The sequence below is a fragment of the Eleutherodactylus coqui genome, chromosome 3, assembly GCF_035609145.1.
Source record: "Eleutherodactylus coqui strain aEleCoq1 chromosome 3, aEleCoq1.hap1, whole genome shotgun sequence".
Lineage (NCBI taxonomy): Eukaryota > Metazoa > Chordata > Amphibia > Anura > Eleutherodactylidae > Eleutherodactylus > Eleutherodactylus coqui.
In genome coordinates, this window is record NC_089839.1 from 140768023 (window position 1) to 140786690 (window position 18668).

Below are 18668 nucleotides of genomic sequence, written 5' to 3' on the forward strand. Positions count from 1 at the left end.
TGACGTAGCATCACGTGTTGTAGGAAGGCCACGTGACGTCTGCAGGCATACGAGAGGGGGGCGGGTAACTAGAGTGAAGTGGCTCTGAGGATGTTTGACCGCAGGATGTCACATGACTCTAGAGACCGCCGGCGGAGACACAGAGGGGGCTGATGGGGCCGGGGAGTTAGCTGAGCGGCACATGGGGGACTGTTGTCAGCTGTCAAACGATGCTATGTAGGGAGAGTGCGTGGCTGGTGTGTTGGTCCATGTGCTGAATGATGTACTGCATGGCTTGTGTGGGGGGCTGTGCAATTTACTGTATAGTTTAGGGGTCTGGTAATGTTTGTGAGGGGAGCATCTCCTCTATGTAGCAGGATTTGTATAAAAGGGGGAGCGTTGGGGTGCAGAAAGCAGCCTGTCTCAGAACTGGGGGTAATGAGGTGTACCGGGGGGGGGGGGGGGGGGGGGAGGAGGAGCAGGGCAGGTGCACCCCGTGTGTGAGAGAGCAGGGAAAAAAGCAGGGCAGGTGCAGTGTGTGTGTGTGTGTGTGTGTGTAAGCGTGTGTGTGTGTAAGCGTGTGTGTAAGCGTGAAAGCAGGGCGGGTGCACCCTGGGTGTGAGAGAAGAGGGAAAAGGCAGGGTGGATGCACTCCACATGTGAGAGAGGAGGGGGGAAGGCAGGGCAAATGCGCTCCGCGTGTGAGAAAGAAGGGGGGGAGGCAGGATGCGTGCGCCCCGCGTGTGAGAGCTGGGGGGATGTCAATGCGGGTGCACTCTGTGTGTGAGAGAGCAGGGAGGAAAGGCAGGGCGGGTTTGACCTGCGTGTGAGGAAGCATGGGGGAAGGCAGGGCGGATACGTCCCGCATGTGAGAGAGGAGGGGGGTAAGGCAGGGTGGATGCACTCCACGTGTGAGAGAGGAGGGGGTAAGGCAGGGTGGATGCACTCCACGTGTGAGAGAGGAGGGGGTAAGGCAGGGCGGGTCCGTTGCGTCTAAAAAGTATAAACTTTATTAACTCCATTAAAAAAGCACAAACAACGTTTCAACCTTAGGGTGCATTCACACGAGCGTAGGCGTATTTACGTTCGCACGTCCGCAGCGTATAATCGCCGGAAAGAACGTTTTTCGGCGATCATGACCAGAGCTAGAAAGCGTATTATCGTTTGTTCCTACTTTGCAAACTATCTTTTCGTCCATCGAATATGTGTTGGCGCGTATTTCGGTCGCTTATGTTCCGTTTTTTTTTCGGGTTGCCGTTTTTACGCGCCGTAAAATCGCCCGTGCGAACGAATACATTCGAAACCAACGCCTCAGATGGTCACGTATATACGATTGGGCGCAAAAACGCGCCGTTTATGCGCTTGTGTGAACGCACCCTTAATCTGATGTTTGTCAAGCATGAATGCATGTGCAATACTCCACATTTAAATACAGAAGCCCATATCCCACAACCAATCATAGTATTACCCTCACCTGTCCCATTAGCACCATGTGTTTCCTGGTTGGCATGTCGGCATCATCCTGCATTAGCACAGCAACTGGGTGATTGAAACACAAATGGAGGCCCCCTGTCAGAATTTACCTCTATAGATACATGCCTGTATCCACCGGACACAGGCAATAATGTTATATCCTAATGGCAGATTTACCTTATTGCCCAACAAAACCACAGTATCTCAACATCATCTCTGCTCCCTGTATATTGCATACTGTCCTTCATGTTGTTACTGTTAGTCAAACAGCTCATGTCTACATGAGATCTACTCCCCCTTTTTTATAACTGTGCAAAAATAAATTGACCTTATATATATGTATAAGATAAAATACCCCTATAATATAGATCAATATACTAAATAAATACCGAAGCCATGTTCATACACAAAGAGAGCAACCCATAATGCATAAGAAAGATTTTATTTTGTCTCCATCAAAATACAAACACAGAAAAAAATATGTTATTAAGAATATACAGATGATATGATCATACGGTATTATTCTAGCATGGAGCCGAAAAATAGTTGCAATCTGTATCCCCATACATATAGAGTAGGTTAATACAACACCAATAAACCACTGATCGACATGGTGACACCCACCGAGAAACACATTACTGTGCCTAGGGAAAGGTGAAAAAAAACAAAACAAACGAGATAATAATTAGAAAATAAACTCAAATATTGTCAAATACATAAAACTACAAACACGTATATAAAAGATTAAAACCAAACTGATACTAACCCCTCCCCAAATCTAAGCATAAGCCCTCCTTAACTACAAAATATATATTCTACTAAGCAGACATTTACCTATATCAGTGTTTCCCTACTCCGGTCCTCAAGGCACTCAAACAGGTCAACCCATCTTTTGAGCGATAATTGTTCCGTCTAAATGCATTGCCAACATGCACTGTTCGTGAACTATTCGTTCATCGCTCATTTCTAGCAAGCTAGAAATAAGTGATGAGCCTTATCAGTGCCACAGGCTGATTTTCAAAGCAGGTGGTACTGATAGCATTCTTTTAGCTGGCATCCCGCTGGGACTTCCCAGCGGGATACTAGCTGAAAGCTCAGAGAACAAAGAAGCTGTCGGTACTGCTCCTATTTCTCAGAGCTAGCAGCTCAACGGGACACTGCGAGAACAAAGCAGCTATTTGCAAATACAAAACAGCTGCATTGTTCTCCAAGCTATTGTGACCATATCCAGCTCCGTCTGCATAACTCTTAAGTTACTAATTAGCTACTCAGAGTTATGCAAAGATGATCGCTCAAAACTGTTACTCAAACTGTCGTTTGAGCGATCATCGCTCCGTGTAAAGGGGCCTTTACATATGAGGAGATGTGTACTGTTATGAAGTGTGAAAGATGGTATTAGGGTTAATAACCCAAATGGTATTAGGATTATTAGGTCCTTAATGAACCAGCAGTTAACCACCATTTGTGCAGTTCTTATGGTTATAGATTGTAAATTCTTCCCCCTATCTGCATCAAGTTTTTCTGCAGGTTCCAGAGATGTTGTGGGGTCCTTACTGTCATGGCCCATCCTGCAGACATGGAAATACTGCATTGAGCACAGTTAAAAAAATCCTTTAGCTATCAGATTCACTAAGTATGGGACCGCCCTGCTAGCACCCTCAGAGCACAATCAAAATAGTTCTAAATTCAGCTTCATTCCTTCTGCTGAATTTGAAAAGGGGGGCGGGAAGGTAGGGGCGGCAGGGGCAGACCATAACATTGAATTTCAAGTGCATGATTGTCTGGAATTAATGGAAGCAAAACTATAAGTCTTGAAAATGTTGTTTAAACTATCATTCTTAATGCAGATATCGACTTGGGTCAAAAAAGTGTCCCCTCCATGCATAAGATTCTAACACAATTTCTAGTCACTGACACTGCACCTGTAAATGTGATTGTGCCAGATTTGCTACAAGCCTTGCAAGTCACTATCCACTTCTCACCCAATGGTACTGTTACTCTTGGCTCTGAGGTAGATGAACAGTTAATTTGCTTGTTAAAAGCTTTTGTCTTCTTGGAAAAATCCAACAGATCCACGTCCCCTAGAAATATAGCCCAGCTTACTCAGGTCCTACAGACATTAGCAAGACAGATATTGGAAAGCTTCCTGTCCCACCTGTCTTGGTCAAGCTGAAAGAAGGGGCTGTGCTTCCTCACACACCTCAGTACCCACTGACACCCATATAAGAGGCAGCCATTGAAGTAACAATTCATGCCTTTGGGACAACATCCTCAAAAATATCAGTACAGAGGACAAATGGGAAAAGTTTAAAAGGATCCTAATCACCTCATGTGAGCAGTTCCCTTTAAAAATAAAAGAACTTCAAGTAAAAGGAAATCAATGTGGCTCGACAAGACGGTAAGGGGGGCAATAAATGAAAAAAAGAAAGCCTTCAAACTACTAAAGCAAGAAGGCAGCGAAGAAGCGCTAAACTCGTACAGGAAAAAAAAACTAAATATGCAAAGATAAGATCAAAATTGCTAAGGAGGAGGTAGAAAGACTGATCTCCAAAGAGAGCAAAAACAACCCGAAACTATTTTTCAACTATATTAACAGCAAAAGGATTTGCACTGAGAGCACTGGCCCTTTAACAAATAATGCAGGAGAAATCAGTGAAGATGATGGAGGGAAGGCAAATTTATTAAATAGTTTTCTTTCAAGCGTATTCACAAACGAAAAGGAAATGCCACACGAGATGCAGGGGAATAAAATGAACCCCTCACAAAATATCTCATACCTAACGCAGGAGGAAGTGCGGAACCGGTTAAAGAAAATTATAATCGATAAATTGCCAGGCCCAGATGGAATACACCCAAGGATACTAAAGGAACTAAATGATGTGATAGCTAGGCCGCTATATCTAATATTTGTGGATACTTATCAAGACCGGGGTTGTACCATTGGATTGGCGCATTGCCAATATGGTTCCAATTTCCAAAAAGGGGACCAAAAGTGAGCCTGGTAACTACAGGCCGGTAAGTCTCACTTCAGTAATGGGAAAAATATTCGAGGGGTTTCTGAGAAACGCCATCGAAGAGTACCTCAAGGAGAACAACGGAATAACTCCTCACCAGCATGGGTTCATGAAGGGTCGATCATGTCAGACCAATCTGATCAGCTTCTATGATGAAGTAAGCTCTAGGCTGGACCTGGGAGAGTCTATTGATCTCGTATATCTAGACTTCTCTAAAGCATTTGACACTGTGCCGCATAATAGGCTAATATATAAAATGAGACAGCTCGGATTGGGTGAAAACGTATGTATCAGGGTAAAGAATTGGCTCAATGATAGAAAGCAGAGGCTGGTAATAAATGGTTCGTACTCTGATTGGGCCACCGTCGTTAACGGGGTGCCACAGGGTTCAGTATTAGGCCCCATTCTGTTCAATATATTTATCAATGACCTGATAGAGGGGCTGCACAGTAAAATATCAATATTTGCAGATGACACAAAATTATACAATATAATTAGAGATGAGCGAGTATACTCGCTAAAGGCAATTGCTCGAAGGAGCATTGCCTTTAGCCAGTACCTGCCCGCTCGAGACTGAAGGTTTGGGTGCCAGCGCGGGGGAGCGGTGAGTAGCGGCAGTCAGCAGGAGGGAGCGGGGGGAGAGGGAGGGTTCTCCGTTCCTCCCCGCTCTCCCCCGCAGCTCCCTGCCCGCCGCCGGCACCCGAACCTTCAGTCTCGAGCGGGCAGGTACTCGCTAAAGGCAATGCTCGCTCGAGCAATTGCCTTTAGCGAGTATACTCGCTCATCTCTAAATATAATCAATGCAACGGAGGACAAGGTACGGCTACAAAAGGACCTAGATAAGCTGAGGGCTTGGGCAGAAAAATGGCAAATGAAGTTCTATGTTGAAAAGTGTAAGGTTATGCACATGGGCAGGAGAAATGGATGTCACCAATATACACTAAATGGGCTACTGCTAGGGAAAAGTGAGATGGAAAAAGACCTGGGGGTACTAGTGGATTGTAGACTAAACTGGAGTAACCAATGCCAGTAGGCTGCTGCAAACGCTAATAAAGTCTTGGGGTGCATTAAAAGAGGTATAGGGGTGAGGGATGAGAACATTATTCTCCCACTATATAAGGCACTTGTCAGGCCTCATATGGAATACTGTGCACAGTTCTGGTCACCGGTGCTCAGGAAAGATGTTACAGTGCTGGAGGGGGTTCAAAGTAGGGCAACTAAACTAATACATGGAATGAGAGGACTGGAACACCCAGAGAGGCTATCCAAATTGGGATTATTTACCCTGGAAAAAAGACGGCTAGGAGGCGATCAAATAACTATGTATAAATACATGAGGGTGAGGATGTGGTGATGGGAAAATCCATAGAGGAGTTTAAAAGGGGACTTGATGTCTTTCTGGAGCGGAAGGATATTACAGGATATAAATCTTATGTTAATTGTTAATCTGGATACACAGCAGGTAGGAAATATTAGGGGTTGATCCAGGGATTAGTCTGATTGCCATTAGGGAGTCGGGAAGGAATTTTTCCCCCAAAAGGGCTAATTGGCTTCTGCTCTTGGGTTTTTTTGCCTTCATCTGGATCAACAACACAGGAGAATAAACAGGCTGGACTAGATGGACATTGTCTTCATTTGGGCTTACAAACTATGTTACTACAAGCCAGGGCCATAATAGAAACTACGTTGAATTCCGCTACGTAATTTTCGTTGGATTCAAAGGGGTATGGAGAGGGGGATGGACACAGTTATCGCTGAGCAGCCTGAAAGTACTCTGCTTTAACTAATTCACTAGAGCCCACAGAACAGAAAGATGTCCTATGGCAACATGACTGCATTGCCCTTATGACACAGGAAACTGTTTAATTTAAGCATGCAAAAGATGAATCAATGTCTAATGCAGATTTTGAGTTTTCTGTAGACTTTTCCAGATATCGCAAAGATAGATAAGCAGAATAGGTTGCGCAGAGATAAAGTATATTGGTAATTGTAGAAAAAACCCAAAACACTCCCTTTCTGGGAAGCCTGCTCAGGTGGCTGGAGATTATGATGATGCTCACTGCAATCTGTAGAGTGGCTGAAGTTAAGACTGTTAATGTCTGCACTGACTTGAGCTATGCTTTTGGAATCACATTCGATTTCAAAACCATGTGGCGCAGTAGAAATTTTGTTGGATCATCAGGTAAACCTATTCACAATGCAGAACAGTGTCTTTGTTGTACAAGGCTTTAGCTCTTCCCAAACAGGTACTTGTCATCTAGGTCCAGGCTCACACCAAGGAAAGTAACTGCTGAGGCTCTAAAGAACTGGAGAGTAGACAGCAGCCAAAGCAGCAGCTTGACTCCCCTTGACTGAGGTAACCACTGTTAACCTAGTTTTAACCAAAGCGGTTATGGATATCTCATGCTTAAATTGCAGGAACAGGCCTCAAAGGGAGAAAAGGAAGAGTGGAAAAAGATAGGAGTGAACAGAACACTGATGGGGGTTGGAGGAAAGTTAAGCTCCCGTGCTTTTCTCGAATGCTCTACTCCATGATGACACAGCTGAGCCATGGGCCAACCCATCAATCCAAGGAGGTAATGTGTGGTATAGTGTCTTCTGCCTGGCTTGCCCTAGGGTTCAATACTGCTGTGACCCAGTTTGTACAGGGCTGCATGGTATGCGCCTGTCACAATGCATGCAAATTGGTCAAAGTACCTGACTATCTGTCTTAGTGACTGCAGGTTGACTGCAAACAGCTGCCACATTAGCTAGAGGCGTGACATGTAAAATAGATAAAAATGCCAATCCCAAAACTACGGCTAAGAAATTGTTGAATCTGTATATTTGATGTATCAGTAGTTATAGAAAATAATACGAGGCAGACATTTTATTAGCCCTCTACTGTTTTGAGCCCTTTATGACATTTTGTTTGGTAGAGCACCCATAACAGGCCTATACTTTCTTCAGTCCTAGCATGAGGACCTCACTTCCTATGTGAGTGCTCTATATCAGGCGTTAACTGTCACTCATAAATGTGTATTTTTCTTGATTCTAGATCCAGATTCAAAAGAGAAGTTGCTTATTGTCACTGCTGTCATGTGCTGCCGTAAACACACACAGACTTAATAATGTGCTGAAAAATGATTGGGACACTAAGTTTTTTTAAAAGCATGAAATACTTGTAACATTTGATGATGCAGAAAAAAACCTTCACTGTGGAGGAGATAAGGTCATGGTTTAATAAAATTCTTGGTACCCCTGTGTTGTCCCAAAAAAAAAAGAGCACAACTGCCCCAATAATGGTTGAAGCATGGCTTTGTGATCCCTGTTGAGTTTTTAATTGCTTATGGACTGGGGATCATTATGCCATCTCATTTGCCCAGGAAAGATGTCAAGATAGACTGTTATCCCCCCTGGACAAAGTATGTATGTGGAAGTTCCAAAAACTACAGACTGTCTAGATGTTCAAATGTTCACAATATTGGGGCTGGTTAATCAAAGTAATGCAATGCAAGCTTAATTGATTGTTGTGACTAACCAACATATAATAGTGGTAGATTACCTTATAACTACCCAAGAGTGGCATATGCTAGGATGCTTTGTACTTTGTCACACTAAAGTATTCTCATGCAACAAACACCTGACTACAATTTAGGGCAAAAAGGGAATCCTGTCAGCTAGATGAATCCTGTGAGGGACCTTCCACACTATTGAGTAATAGTGAAATAATAGATGTGGGAACATTATTAGTGGGAGTCTGGGGACTAGCAATAACTAATAGCAGGGTAATAAATGGTAAAGCATGGGATATGTCAAAAGCCATCAACGCCACCTCACGGGCTCTTGACTTATTACTGTTGGATGCACAGGGTACTCAGAAAGCTGCTTTATGGAACAGAGCTGCAATTAATGGTATTCAACCCTGGATGTGCGAAATTTGAAGGTGTGTGTTGTTTCAACCTAACTGATAATTTGGAACTTATTTATAAAAATATTCAAGATATAAAAAGTTAATATAGACAAAAGGACCAGGGATGGTTTGATTGGGTTTCCAATTCCTGGATCAGTGCATCTTGGCTTTGTCGACTTTTTAGTGTACTGTGTAGCGGCAAGTTGTATACTCCTTTGCTGTTACATTCAGTGCATACCAATTCTAGTGGGTTCTATATAATAATTGGTTCATGGATCCACAAATACACAGATTCGCAACTCATGTAATTAAAGGAAATCCAACCCAGATGTAACAAAATAATTGCATCATATTTACTAATGCTATATATGTCCCAGTACACAGAACACAAGTCACCTACCCTCAGATCCAAGGTTAGAATAGAGCCTCCTTAGGGACGGAGACACCGTACATGGGTGTAACTCAGAGGATTATGGGTAATTCTTTGGAAAGTCTATCTTCCTAGAAGTTATGTAAGGCAACATAGAGTTCATTAGTGGCTAGCTCAAGTTTCTGGGATGAGAATGGAAATCATGCTAATTGTGGGGGCTACATAACATGAGGAAACAGTCGTATAAGAAGCCATAATATTTCTGAAGGAAGCCATAATATTTTCTACCCTCTATCTTGTCTTGTAACCTGCTCTTAATCTCCTTTTTTTCTATCTTTTCTTGGCACATATTCAGAGATTATGATTGTTTCTATCACAGGCCATTTACTGAGTTCTCATGGGAAACCACTTCAATTGGCATGAGAGAAGCCCTGCCTCTAAAGAGACGTCACTACACTTGTTGAGATTTTAATAACCAATGATAAATGAATTATAATGAATTATAATTATTTACAAGTGAGCCATCTTCTGACCTTGTTTGACATGTCTTTGTATAAATACCTCTGCAGATTAACTAATAAATCAGACGATTTCCTATTACATTCAATGCTGTGTGTAATCTGTAAACTTCTTTGAGCTCGAGCATTAACTAACAAAATGGGCCACCTGAAAACATACAAACTAGTGAATATTTGCCCTAACACCGCCAACCATTATGTATCTAAACTTTGTTTGTACAAACACATCTGTATTATGCATATGCTGCAACTGTTTTATTGCATGTGTTATTTTTCAAAAGAACGAGTTTAAAAAAAAAGGCATTAAGGCCACTCTTAATGAGTTCACTCCCACCACATCCCCTGGCAGAGTGTTCCATAGTTTCACTGTTCTTACAGTAAGGCCTCGTTCACACCAGCGCTGTTTTCGCGCATTAGAGGCATGTGAAAAGAGCGCTTCTATAAGAACCAATGGTTTTCTGTAGAAGCTTTCACATGAAGGAATTTTAGACGCGCAAAATGCTTGCACCAATCAAACATAGGACATGCAACTGCAAAGCTCGCATCTAAGGTCCACCGTGCAAGAAAAGATAGGACCTGGCCTATCTTTGGTACGCAATGTGCAGGAGTTTCCATAAACTCCTTTGGGACCAGGAGTTCATGAAAACTCCTCCGCAGGAAAATGAGATTACAAATCTCATTAGGAGGATTTCTGCCGACGGAAGGAATTCCCAGCTGCTTACAGCAGGACATTTAAAATGTGCTGACTGTAATGCTTTCCAGGTAAATGTTTTACAATACTGTAACATTTGAAAATCTCAAAAAAAAATTACAGTAATATAAAAAAAAAAAAATGTGCTGCCCAGAAGCACATCTTAAATGTCCCCCTGTAAACTCCCGTTAGTCCCCGCTGAGATGAGGGGAAGCCCCAAGGCTTCCCTTTAAACCTGTTGGGGACTAACAGGAATTTACAGCGGGACATTTAAAATGAGCTTCTAGGCAGCACGTTTTAAATGTCCCACTGTAAGCAGCTGAGGCGTGACTGCTAAACTCCCTCTTCTCTCCTCCCCTCCAGCTGATTCCAATGGAGGGGGCGGGATGGGGTTGGAGCTAAGCGCCGCCCTGTCCCCTCGCATTGCTGGCTGCAGACAAGGGGTGGGATGGTGCTTAGCTCCGCCCCTCCCATTGCAATCAGCCGATGGGGAGTAGAGAGAATGTGAGCCGGAGAGGGAAGTGGAAGGCTTAATGGCATTGCAGCCTCGGCGTATATGCGTCAGGGCCCATGCCGTTTACAAGTTTTTACTCCTCACATCAAAGCATATATCGTCCGGCTGTAAAAACGGTGTACAATATACGCTCAAGTGAAATAGCCCTCACTGAGAACAATCACGCTTAATTATGTGTACAGCTGGTAAAAGTTATACATCATATATATAGCAATATGGAGCATGCTAGTATAACCTGGGTAGCTCTTGTATATAATTATATATGTACAGCTGGTATAAGTTATACAGTATAACCAATACCAGCTATACATACATAATTATATGCTGCACATAACTGGTTACACTGCATGGTCTGTTCCCCTCTTCCGCTACCAGACACTGCTGACCCAACCAATCATGGGGCCAGCAGTGCACTGATAGACTGCAGTCTCTCAGTGGCAGGGAGGACTGCGCGCTGGGGGAAGTCTGTAGTGTGGAATTGGCTGTAGGCTGCTCTGGATAATGACTCAGTCCTCTCTGGGCATCACCCAGAGCCAACCTGTAGTGATGAAGCAGCATATCAGTGGCCCATGAGCCCCCATTTCCTAAGGGGCTGGGTTGCAATTGCGATCTCTACTGGTATGCCAGTGCTGATTACTTGTTCTGATAGTTCTAACTGTTCCACCCTCTTTCCCTTTCTTTCTGTGGTTGTCCCCTCTCCTTACCCCCAGGTCCTTAAGTTAAACACTTCTCCAACCTTCTAGCCATCTACTCCCCAAGCACATTTGCACCCTTCCCATTGAAATGAAGCCCATCCCTACTGTACAACTTGTAGCCAACAGTAAAGTTGATGCAGTTCTCCAGGAACCCAAACCTCTCCTTACTACACCAACTCTTGAGCCAGTTGTTTACCTCAATAATATCTCTCTGCCTTTCTGGTGTGGCATGTTGTACCGCCCACTACTAGGACCTGTCTAGCCTGCCCTGTGCTCCTATTACCCTTTTTTATTGGAACAGACATTCCAATGGTGGTCAGCAGACATGTTATACCGCAGCAGTGTGCTAACTCTTAAAACACAAGGAGAGATTTTCTACCAATGATGATTATTGGAATTGCACAATCAGCCAAACAAATGAGCATTTACTTGTTTGTATGCTGAGCATTGACACTTTCACACTGGGCAAAAAATAAAGGAATGTTACATTTTGAACACTCATAAAATGGGCCTTGAGCCTTAGAGTGTGTGTCCTTTGATGAAAGAGGTTTTCCAGGACTGATGTATGCTAACCAATTGTCAGGATAGGTCATCAATAACCGATCAGGGGTGGGGGTTCTCTGCTCAGGATACCTGGTGATCAGCCATTTGAAGAGGACCTGGCGATTGGGTGAGCGCTGCGACCTCTTCACTGCATATCAGTGGTGTACATTTAGTAGCGTCTGTGCCTAGTACAACAACTCCATCCCATTCACCTAAATGGGACTGACTTGTTGAAAGCAGCATGACAACTGAACACAATGTGGCCAAACTCACCCAAGTGAAACAGCCTCTTCAAACAGCTGATCAGTGAAGGTCCTGACAAAACTCCCCCACAGATCAGGTATTGATGACCTATCCTGAGGATAAATTGTAAAAGAAAGAAAATCCCCGACCCTAGCTGCGGCCCTTATAATGTAAAGCACATTTAGACACAGAGATAAAACCTGATTCTTTATTAATTGTATAACAGCCAGCACATATGATGCGTTTTGTTTTCATTGTTTTGACTGCAATAATAAAGACTGCAAGTGCTACAAAGTCCATTCCCAGGATTCCTCTTCACCAGTTTTGCACAAACATTTGCTTCAACTTTTACCAGTTTTGCACACAATTTCCTGATCAGTAGTTTGTGGTCTCACTCACCCAACTGCGGGTTTCTGTCTTTTTCTGCTGCAGGCCACAATTCACATTTGGTGATATTGCAGTTTACCAGCCACTTGTTTTCCAGGACTTGCATGGATCTCTTCATACCCTTGATCATCCACCATGTGTGATACATTGGGATGATTTAACATCAGAGGTAGCAGCTTCCTGGACTATACAGGTGCTTTGTGGCATTGAGTGTCAAACAAACAGCATAGATGCTAATGGCAATCCAATCCAAATGGCTTTATTCAGTTTTTAAATGATTGCAGCTATGAAAACAATAAACAGCCAGACAAAGAGCACTTCGTGAAGCCTAACTGCACACTAAGAGTAAACAACACACTGGTTCTCAGAGTTTAATCCAGTCCTTTCTGGATGCTAGGCCCCTAGAAAAGACCACCTGTCTGTCTCCAACTGGTTCACTTGCTCCATGCAGGACATGAATAGCACACTTTTACTCTGTGAGCTCACCCTCTGACGGTCACTCTACAACACCCTCTAATTTCACACGCTTACATCTTATTATATTTCCCACTGGCACCGGTATATGCCATACCTTGACGAGCTTGAGGTCTATCAGGCGAAATGTATAGGAACATACTAAGTGACATCTAAATTACATTTTCTTGATAAGGTCTCCTAGTGCTAATTAACTAGGACTATACCTTGCACTGGATTGCCCTCCTCAGGGCGGTGGCCCTATATTTGGACTTTAGGGCTATTTAGATATTAGGGCATTGTAGGGTAAGCAATATACATGCCATCATTTCCCTTATTTTGCATTGAATAAATTTACATACTGGGACTGTTGTGGAACTACCATGTTCAGAATAGCTTTGTATTATATGAATTTATACACTGCAACGGCTGTGGCACTACTGTGACCAACATATCTATGTACTGCATGGATTTACATACTGGGACTATTGTGGAACTACTGTGATCAGCATGCACTGCAGTAAATATTTTCATCGTCACAGTAAGATTGTTCTATTTTATTGTCAAGCTTTTGGCCCTTCTTTCTCTACAGATGTTGTAGACCGTGGTTGATTCACCTGTGCATGTCTGCAGTGGTGACTGCAACCTTTTGCCAGTTTTTGACCAGTCATTTTGTTATTTTATATGTGGATCTTCTATTTTTTGAAGTAGTATATTAAAATGTACATTTTAATATTTGTAAGAGGTGTTTATATTTATAGTAAGAAAACCACAGTGCCATTATGTATTGAGCATGGGGGATATCAACAGTACATTAACAATTGAGTTATGGTATGTGCCAAGATGTGCAGGACAGCTAGTGGGGGATGGAGAGGCGCTGGGCAGGGACACGAACCTCCTTCCAGTGCAGTTTTGCTGAGATATGAGTTGCTGTGAGGGTGGGAGAATGAGAGTACTACTGCCGTGCTGGTGAAGGTCCTGCTTCCAACTTGATTCATATCAATAGGATTATATTGCTAGAAATTGGGGTTGTAGCTCTAATACTTAGCCGACCGCCAAGCTGTGTGAGTAAGGGTATATTTACACGGATGAGTTTCACGCGCGAGTTCCATCCGCTAGGAATATGTACGGAACTCCTGCCAGTTAACACAATGATTCAATGTGTTTACTCATAAGTGATGCTGTGAGATTGAAATAATTCCCTGCATGTTTTGGAGCGATTCCTTGTAAGGAATCGGCCATTATTTCCTACAGGCTCTATTAAAAAAAAAACAAAAAAAACCTGCCACTGTGATGTGATTTTTACCATTTAAAATTATTGGAGGCACTTGTGATTTTCATGCGCATGAAAAGATGACAAGTGCAGAGCTGCATGGCGATTTTTTTTTTTTTTTAAGCAAAAAATGCTTCATGCTTGCATCCAGAATCGCAATTTTACAGGCGCAATATTGAGTTTCTCGGACCGATATTGCGCTTCCCTGTGTGAATGCACCCCAACTGTCTCTGACTGCCAGCTCTTAACACAGGCTGACAGTCAGAGGAGAGGACTGCTTGTGCCTCTGTCCCAAGACAAAGGGGACGGACTAATTAAGTGACATCAGCAAAGGGATTTGAGGAGAGAAGAAAGGACCCAGGAGTTGCAGGCGTTTTTGTGAAGAGAATCTCACTTATACAGAAATTATGAATGACTGAACAATTTAGCGAATGATTTATTTGCCTGTCTCAACAGGCTCCATAAGTGAATGAACAAATTCATTGTTAGCTCATGCGTATGATAAATCGTTCCGTCTAAAAGCATCCTTAGGCCTCTCTCAAACTGGCAGTTTTCTACAGCGTTTAGTGGACGTTTTCAATGCCCACTGAAAAGCACTAAACTAAGCCTCCATTCATTTCAGTGGGGCCTCTGTGACAAGCAGTTTAGTACGTGCTAAAGAGAACACTGCAATGTTCTACTTTACAGCATTGCAGGTCGTTTTTAACACCCTGCATTGCACATTGAAATGAATTGGGTGCGTTAAAAACGCTGTAAATGCAGTTTAAGACCATTTTACAGCGTTTTTAACACTGCCTACTATGGCACTGGGGGGGGGGGGGAGTGGTGACAGACTCACCAATTGCAGCCCTGTTTTTTTTTTTCTGTACTTTGCAAGTGTATTCTTTGCTATTCTTGTTTGTTGCATTGTGCTACCCATGCTGTGAATAAGAAGGGGAGGGGAGGGTTAACAAACACAAGCCTCGTTACCTCCCCTGGGTTTCTTTCTATTGTGCTCAGAAATGGCTGAAAGGTGAGAATAAAGTTCAGCTTTTGCACGCCTTCTAAACTCACAAAGCAACAAGTTTGAAGATTGAAAAGTTTTGAATCAATAGTGATGTATGACACCATTTTTACCCCGAACTGGATTACCCGAGGAAGACCCCGATTCAAAGGTAGAAACGTGTTGCACATCATCGCTTCAGGATATTAAACCCATTTTTTCCCACTTGTGAACTGCAGCTTGTCATTTTGGGTGTTCAGGAGCAGCTCCAACAATAGTTGACTTTTCCACTTGCACCCATTGGTGAAAGGAAACTACTGCCAAAACTAAAGCTTCGTAAGGGTTTCATTAGAGAATGAAATTGGTCCATCTCTTACCTGTTCTTTTTCTTGCTGCTTTCATCATTAAATATCAGACTGGGGCTTTTGTACAGTAACATTGTGAATCAGGCTTTGGCAATATGCCACTTCCACTTGAATCTATGGGGAGATGTGTAATGCAGGCACCAGGACTTTCTGTATAACAAAACCTCACGGCCTGTTCCACACAGACATTTCACAGGGAGATTGCAAACTCCTATCACTGATGATAATTATTAGACAGGCTCTACGCTGCTAATAAAGAAGACAGCCAAGGCAGCCTGCTCTCTACGATGGGGTCATAGCTAGGGGCTGCCTCTAGGTTTATGTGGGCCCGTGGGTAAGAGTCTCAGGGGGTCCCTTGCCAGTGTTACACGACACATGCGCTAGTAAATCTGCAACAGCATTTGTTTCCTTTTCTTCTCCTGGCCACCACTTGTCTCTGCGGAAATCGACACAGACCTCTTTGGCTCCTCACTTTTCCAACACCATCCCTCTGTTATGTACATCTTTATGCAATCCCCTTCTCTAGTACCCATGCCAGTCATAATTTCACTGGTGGTACTGGCCCAGTTTTTATGCTCCCTTTAGACCCTACACAGTAAGTGCCATTTATAGTATCCCTCACACAGTAAAAGTGCCTCCACGTAGCAATAATAATGCCGTCTTTGTGTCCTCACATAGCAATACCCCCTTTTGCCTTAACTCAGTAATATTGTTTCTTTTGACCTCATTCACTAATAAAACCTCTTTTTAGAAATAATGCCCCCATTTGGCTCCTTTTAAAAAACAACACCCCCAACATCCTCTTCTATGTAATAACATAAAAAACAAACAGTATATACTCGGCAACCATGTCGCTCTACGGCAGCTGTAATGGGCATGCTGTATCCCACTGACTTCCACATTGTGTAGACATACGAAAAGCAGATGATCGCTGTAGACAGTCCGGACTTCACTAATGCCGAGACCGGGAATTGACTACAGTGATCATGGGTTTGCTACATGACTACACATTGTAGAAGTCAGGGGGGGACAACATCCCCCTTACAGCTGCCGGGGAGAGACAGAGGTGGTATGTACTTTTTTTTTTTTAAATAAAAACAGTTAAAATTAAGAAGTGCACAGTGTGACAGACAAGTCAGCTGGTGGTGTAGATGGAAAGTTGGGTTTCCATTGGACATCTTTTTTAAAAGGGGTTTCCAAGCTTTTTTATTGATGACCTGTATCCTCATGATAGGTCATCAATAACTGATCAGCTGAGATGCGGCACTCCTACCCCAACTGCTCAGCATCAATGTCACTGGCAAGGGCGCACAGGGTTCCGAACGGTTGCTCTGACCCCTGTGTGGTGACCAGCGCCGATAACTGCAGACACAGAACTCATTGATTGTAATAATAAATTACAAAAAATGGTTGCAGAAGGGTAGATTACATTTAACGTTAACATGGTTATAACAAACACAAAAATCATAAACATATTAGAGTAACAGTCAAACTCTGCTCTACATTGTGGCTGTGCCAGGAAAAATAGCGCTATATGCAGCTCTATGTTTCCTGTAAAACCTGATGGAAAATACAATGCATCTACAAAAGGCAGAGGAGAACAGATCCTAATTTGGAGTTCAAAATGGATATCAATATACGGTAACTTTGTTTTAATTATTGAAAAGAATTAACAGGAGTCTTCTAGCATTTGAACTCCGTTCTAGTCAGACGACGTGTATACAAAATTGAAGCAGTACAAACCAGCACTTCTTTGTGCATAATCCATGAACAATTTGTGAAGCTTTTTCCTGTCCAAAGAGTCTATTTTCAATTCTACCACCAATGAATATAATGTAGCACAAGTTATGGTGTTGCCTGTTCCGGCCCTGCAGAAGTCTCTGCTGGTACACTTTCTGCTAGGTTGTGTGCATGCTCTAGGAAAAGGTCCTTCAACACACTTAACTCTTTTGTCAACAGCTTAATTTTGGCCTCCAGCCTTTCATTCTCCTCTTTTAACTGATTGACCCGTTGCAGTGTATCTTGGGCTTTTTGTTTGCTTTTTAATCGGCTTTTTTTCACCGCCATATTGTTGCGCTCCCTCCGTAGTCGGTACTCTTCGCTGCCACGATCCATTCGCTGTAATTTCTTGCTTTTACTTGGAGGAGCAGCTTTCCCACCTCCTTCAGGCACAAGCTGGGGACTTGGTGGGCTACTCAGCTGAGAATTACTTAAACCATCATCTGAAGAAGATGGAGATCTATTCATTTTCACGTGTTGTGAATAGGAAAAAATTCCTGGATAACCTGCAGAAAAAGGATACCACTTTAAAAGGCAATTCTAACAATCAAACATGTCAATGTATTTAAAAACAATTGCCTGGGACTTTTGCTGCTGGTGACTAATCCTAAGGCTAGGTCATCAATATAAAGAAAAATAAAAGTGGAGAGGAGCTGCTACCGTTAAAAAAATTTAATTCTTTATTGAGTAAAAAAAGCATACAGCTCACAGGTTCGCGCTGAACGCGTTTCGGCTATAGTAGCCTTTGTCAATAGTCTCTGCAGTACCAACCTGGGCCGTCGCAATATTGACAGCACAATCTGCTTCCAACGCTGTCAGCATTGACAGCTGGCTTAGCACACAACTGATCAGGGAATGGGAGGGTTTGCAAATGGAGGACCCCCCCAACCAGATATGGATGAAGTCATCACTAATAAAAGCCCCAGACAAGCGCTTTAATAAGATATTCCAAAATCACTATATAACGTAATAGAAGAGTTTAACACAGTGAAGATTCAGGGAACTTTGTAGTACGAGGCTTGTTAAAAATGCTCTCAACGCCGCTCTCACACAAGGCGCTTTTCACCGCAATTAGAGCGGTATCCCAAATGCCACGCTAACTGCGGTACAACGCTGCCATTCATTTCAATGGGGCCCCGCAGACTAGCGCTCAAACATGGCAATTTTCAAGCGTTGTCTGCTCTATTTTTGTGCGTTTTTGCATTTCAACACACCTCAATCACTAAATCACAGTGATGGTGTGTTAAAGACGCGGCCCAAAATGGCGGTTAAATGCTGTAGTTTCGCACTCGTGTGAGAACTGCCTAAGGCACCTGTTGAATTGAATGATGCCATGCGCACTATACAATGCAGAGACTTTTTACTGCAGCTGGGGATTTTCCATTTGCCGCCATGTCACATATATAAATAAAAGGCATAAAAAGGGGTGCTATAAAATAGTTACTTTTTTTATTACACAAGAAAGCAGTCAAGTCTTTAGCTTTGCTACCCTTATTT

General features: G+C 43.0%; 1 protein-coding gene across 4 annotated transcripts in view; it reads right to left on the reverse strand.

Moving 5' to 3' along the window:
• Positions 1 to 12126: 12126 nt before the first annotated feature.
• Positions 12127 to 18668, reverse strand: part of CEBPG (CCAAT enhancer binding protein gamma) — a 55104-nt gene continuing 48562 nt past the window's right edge. For all 4 annotated transcript variants that reach the window (XM_066596182.1, XM_066596180.1, XM_066596179.1 and 1 more), the window contains one exon: positions 12127 to 17677. In XM_066596182.1, coding sequence (XP_066452279.1) covers positions 17238 to 17639 — 402 coding nt within the window. In that variant the 5' untranslated portion in view covers positions 17640 to 17677 and the 3' untranslated portion in view covers positions 12127 to 17237. The remainder of the gene's footprint in view (positions 17678 to 18668) is intronic.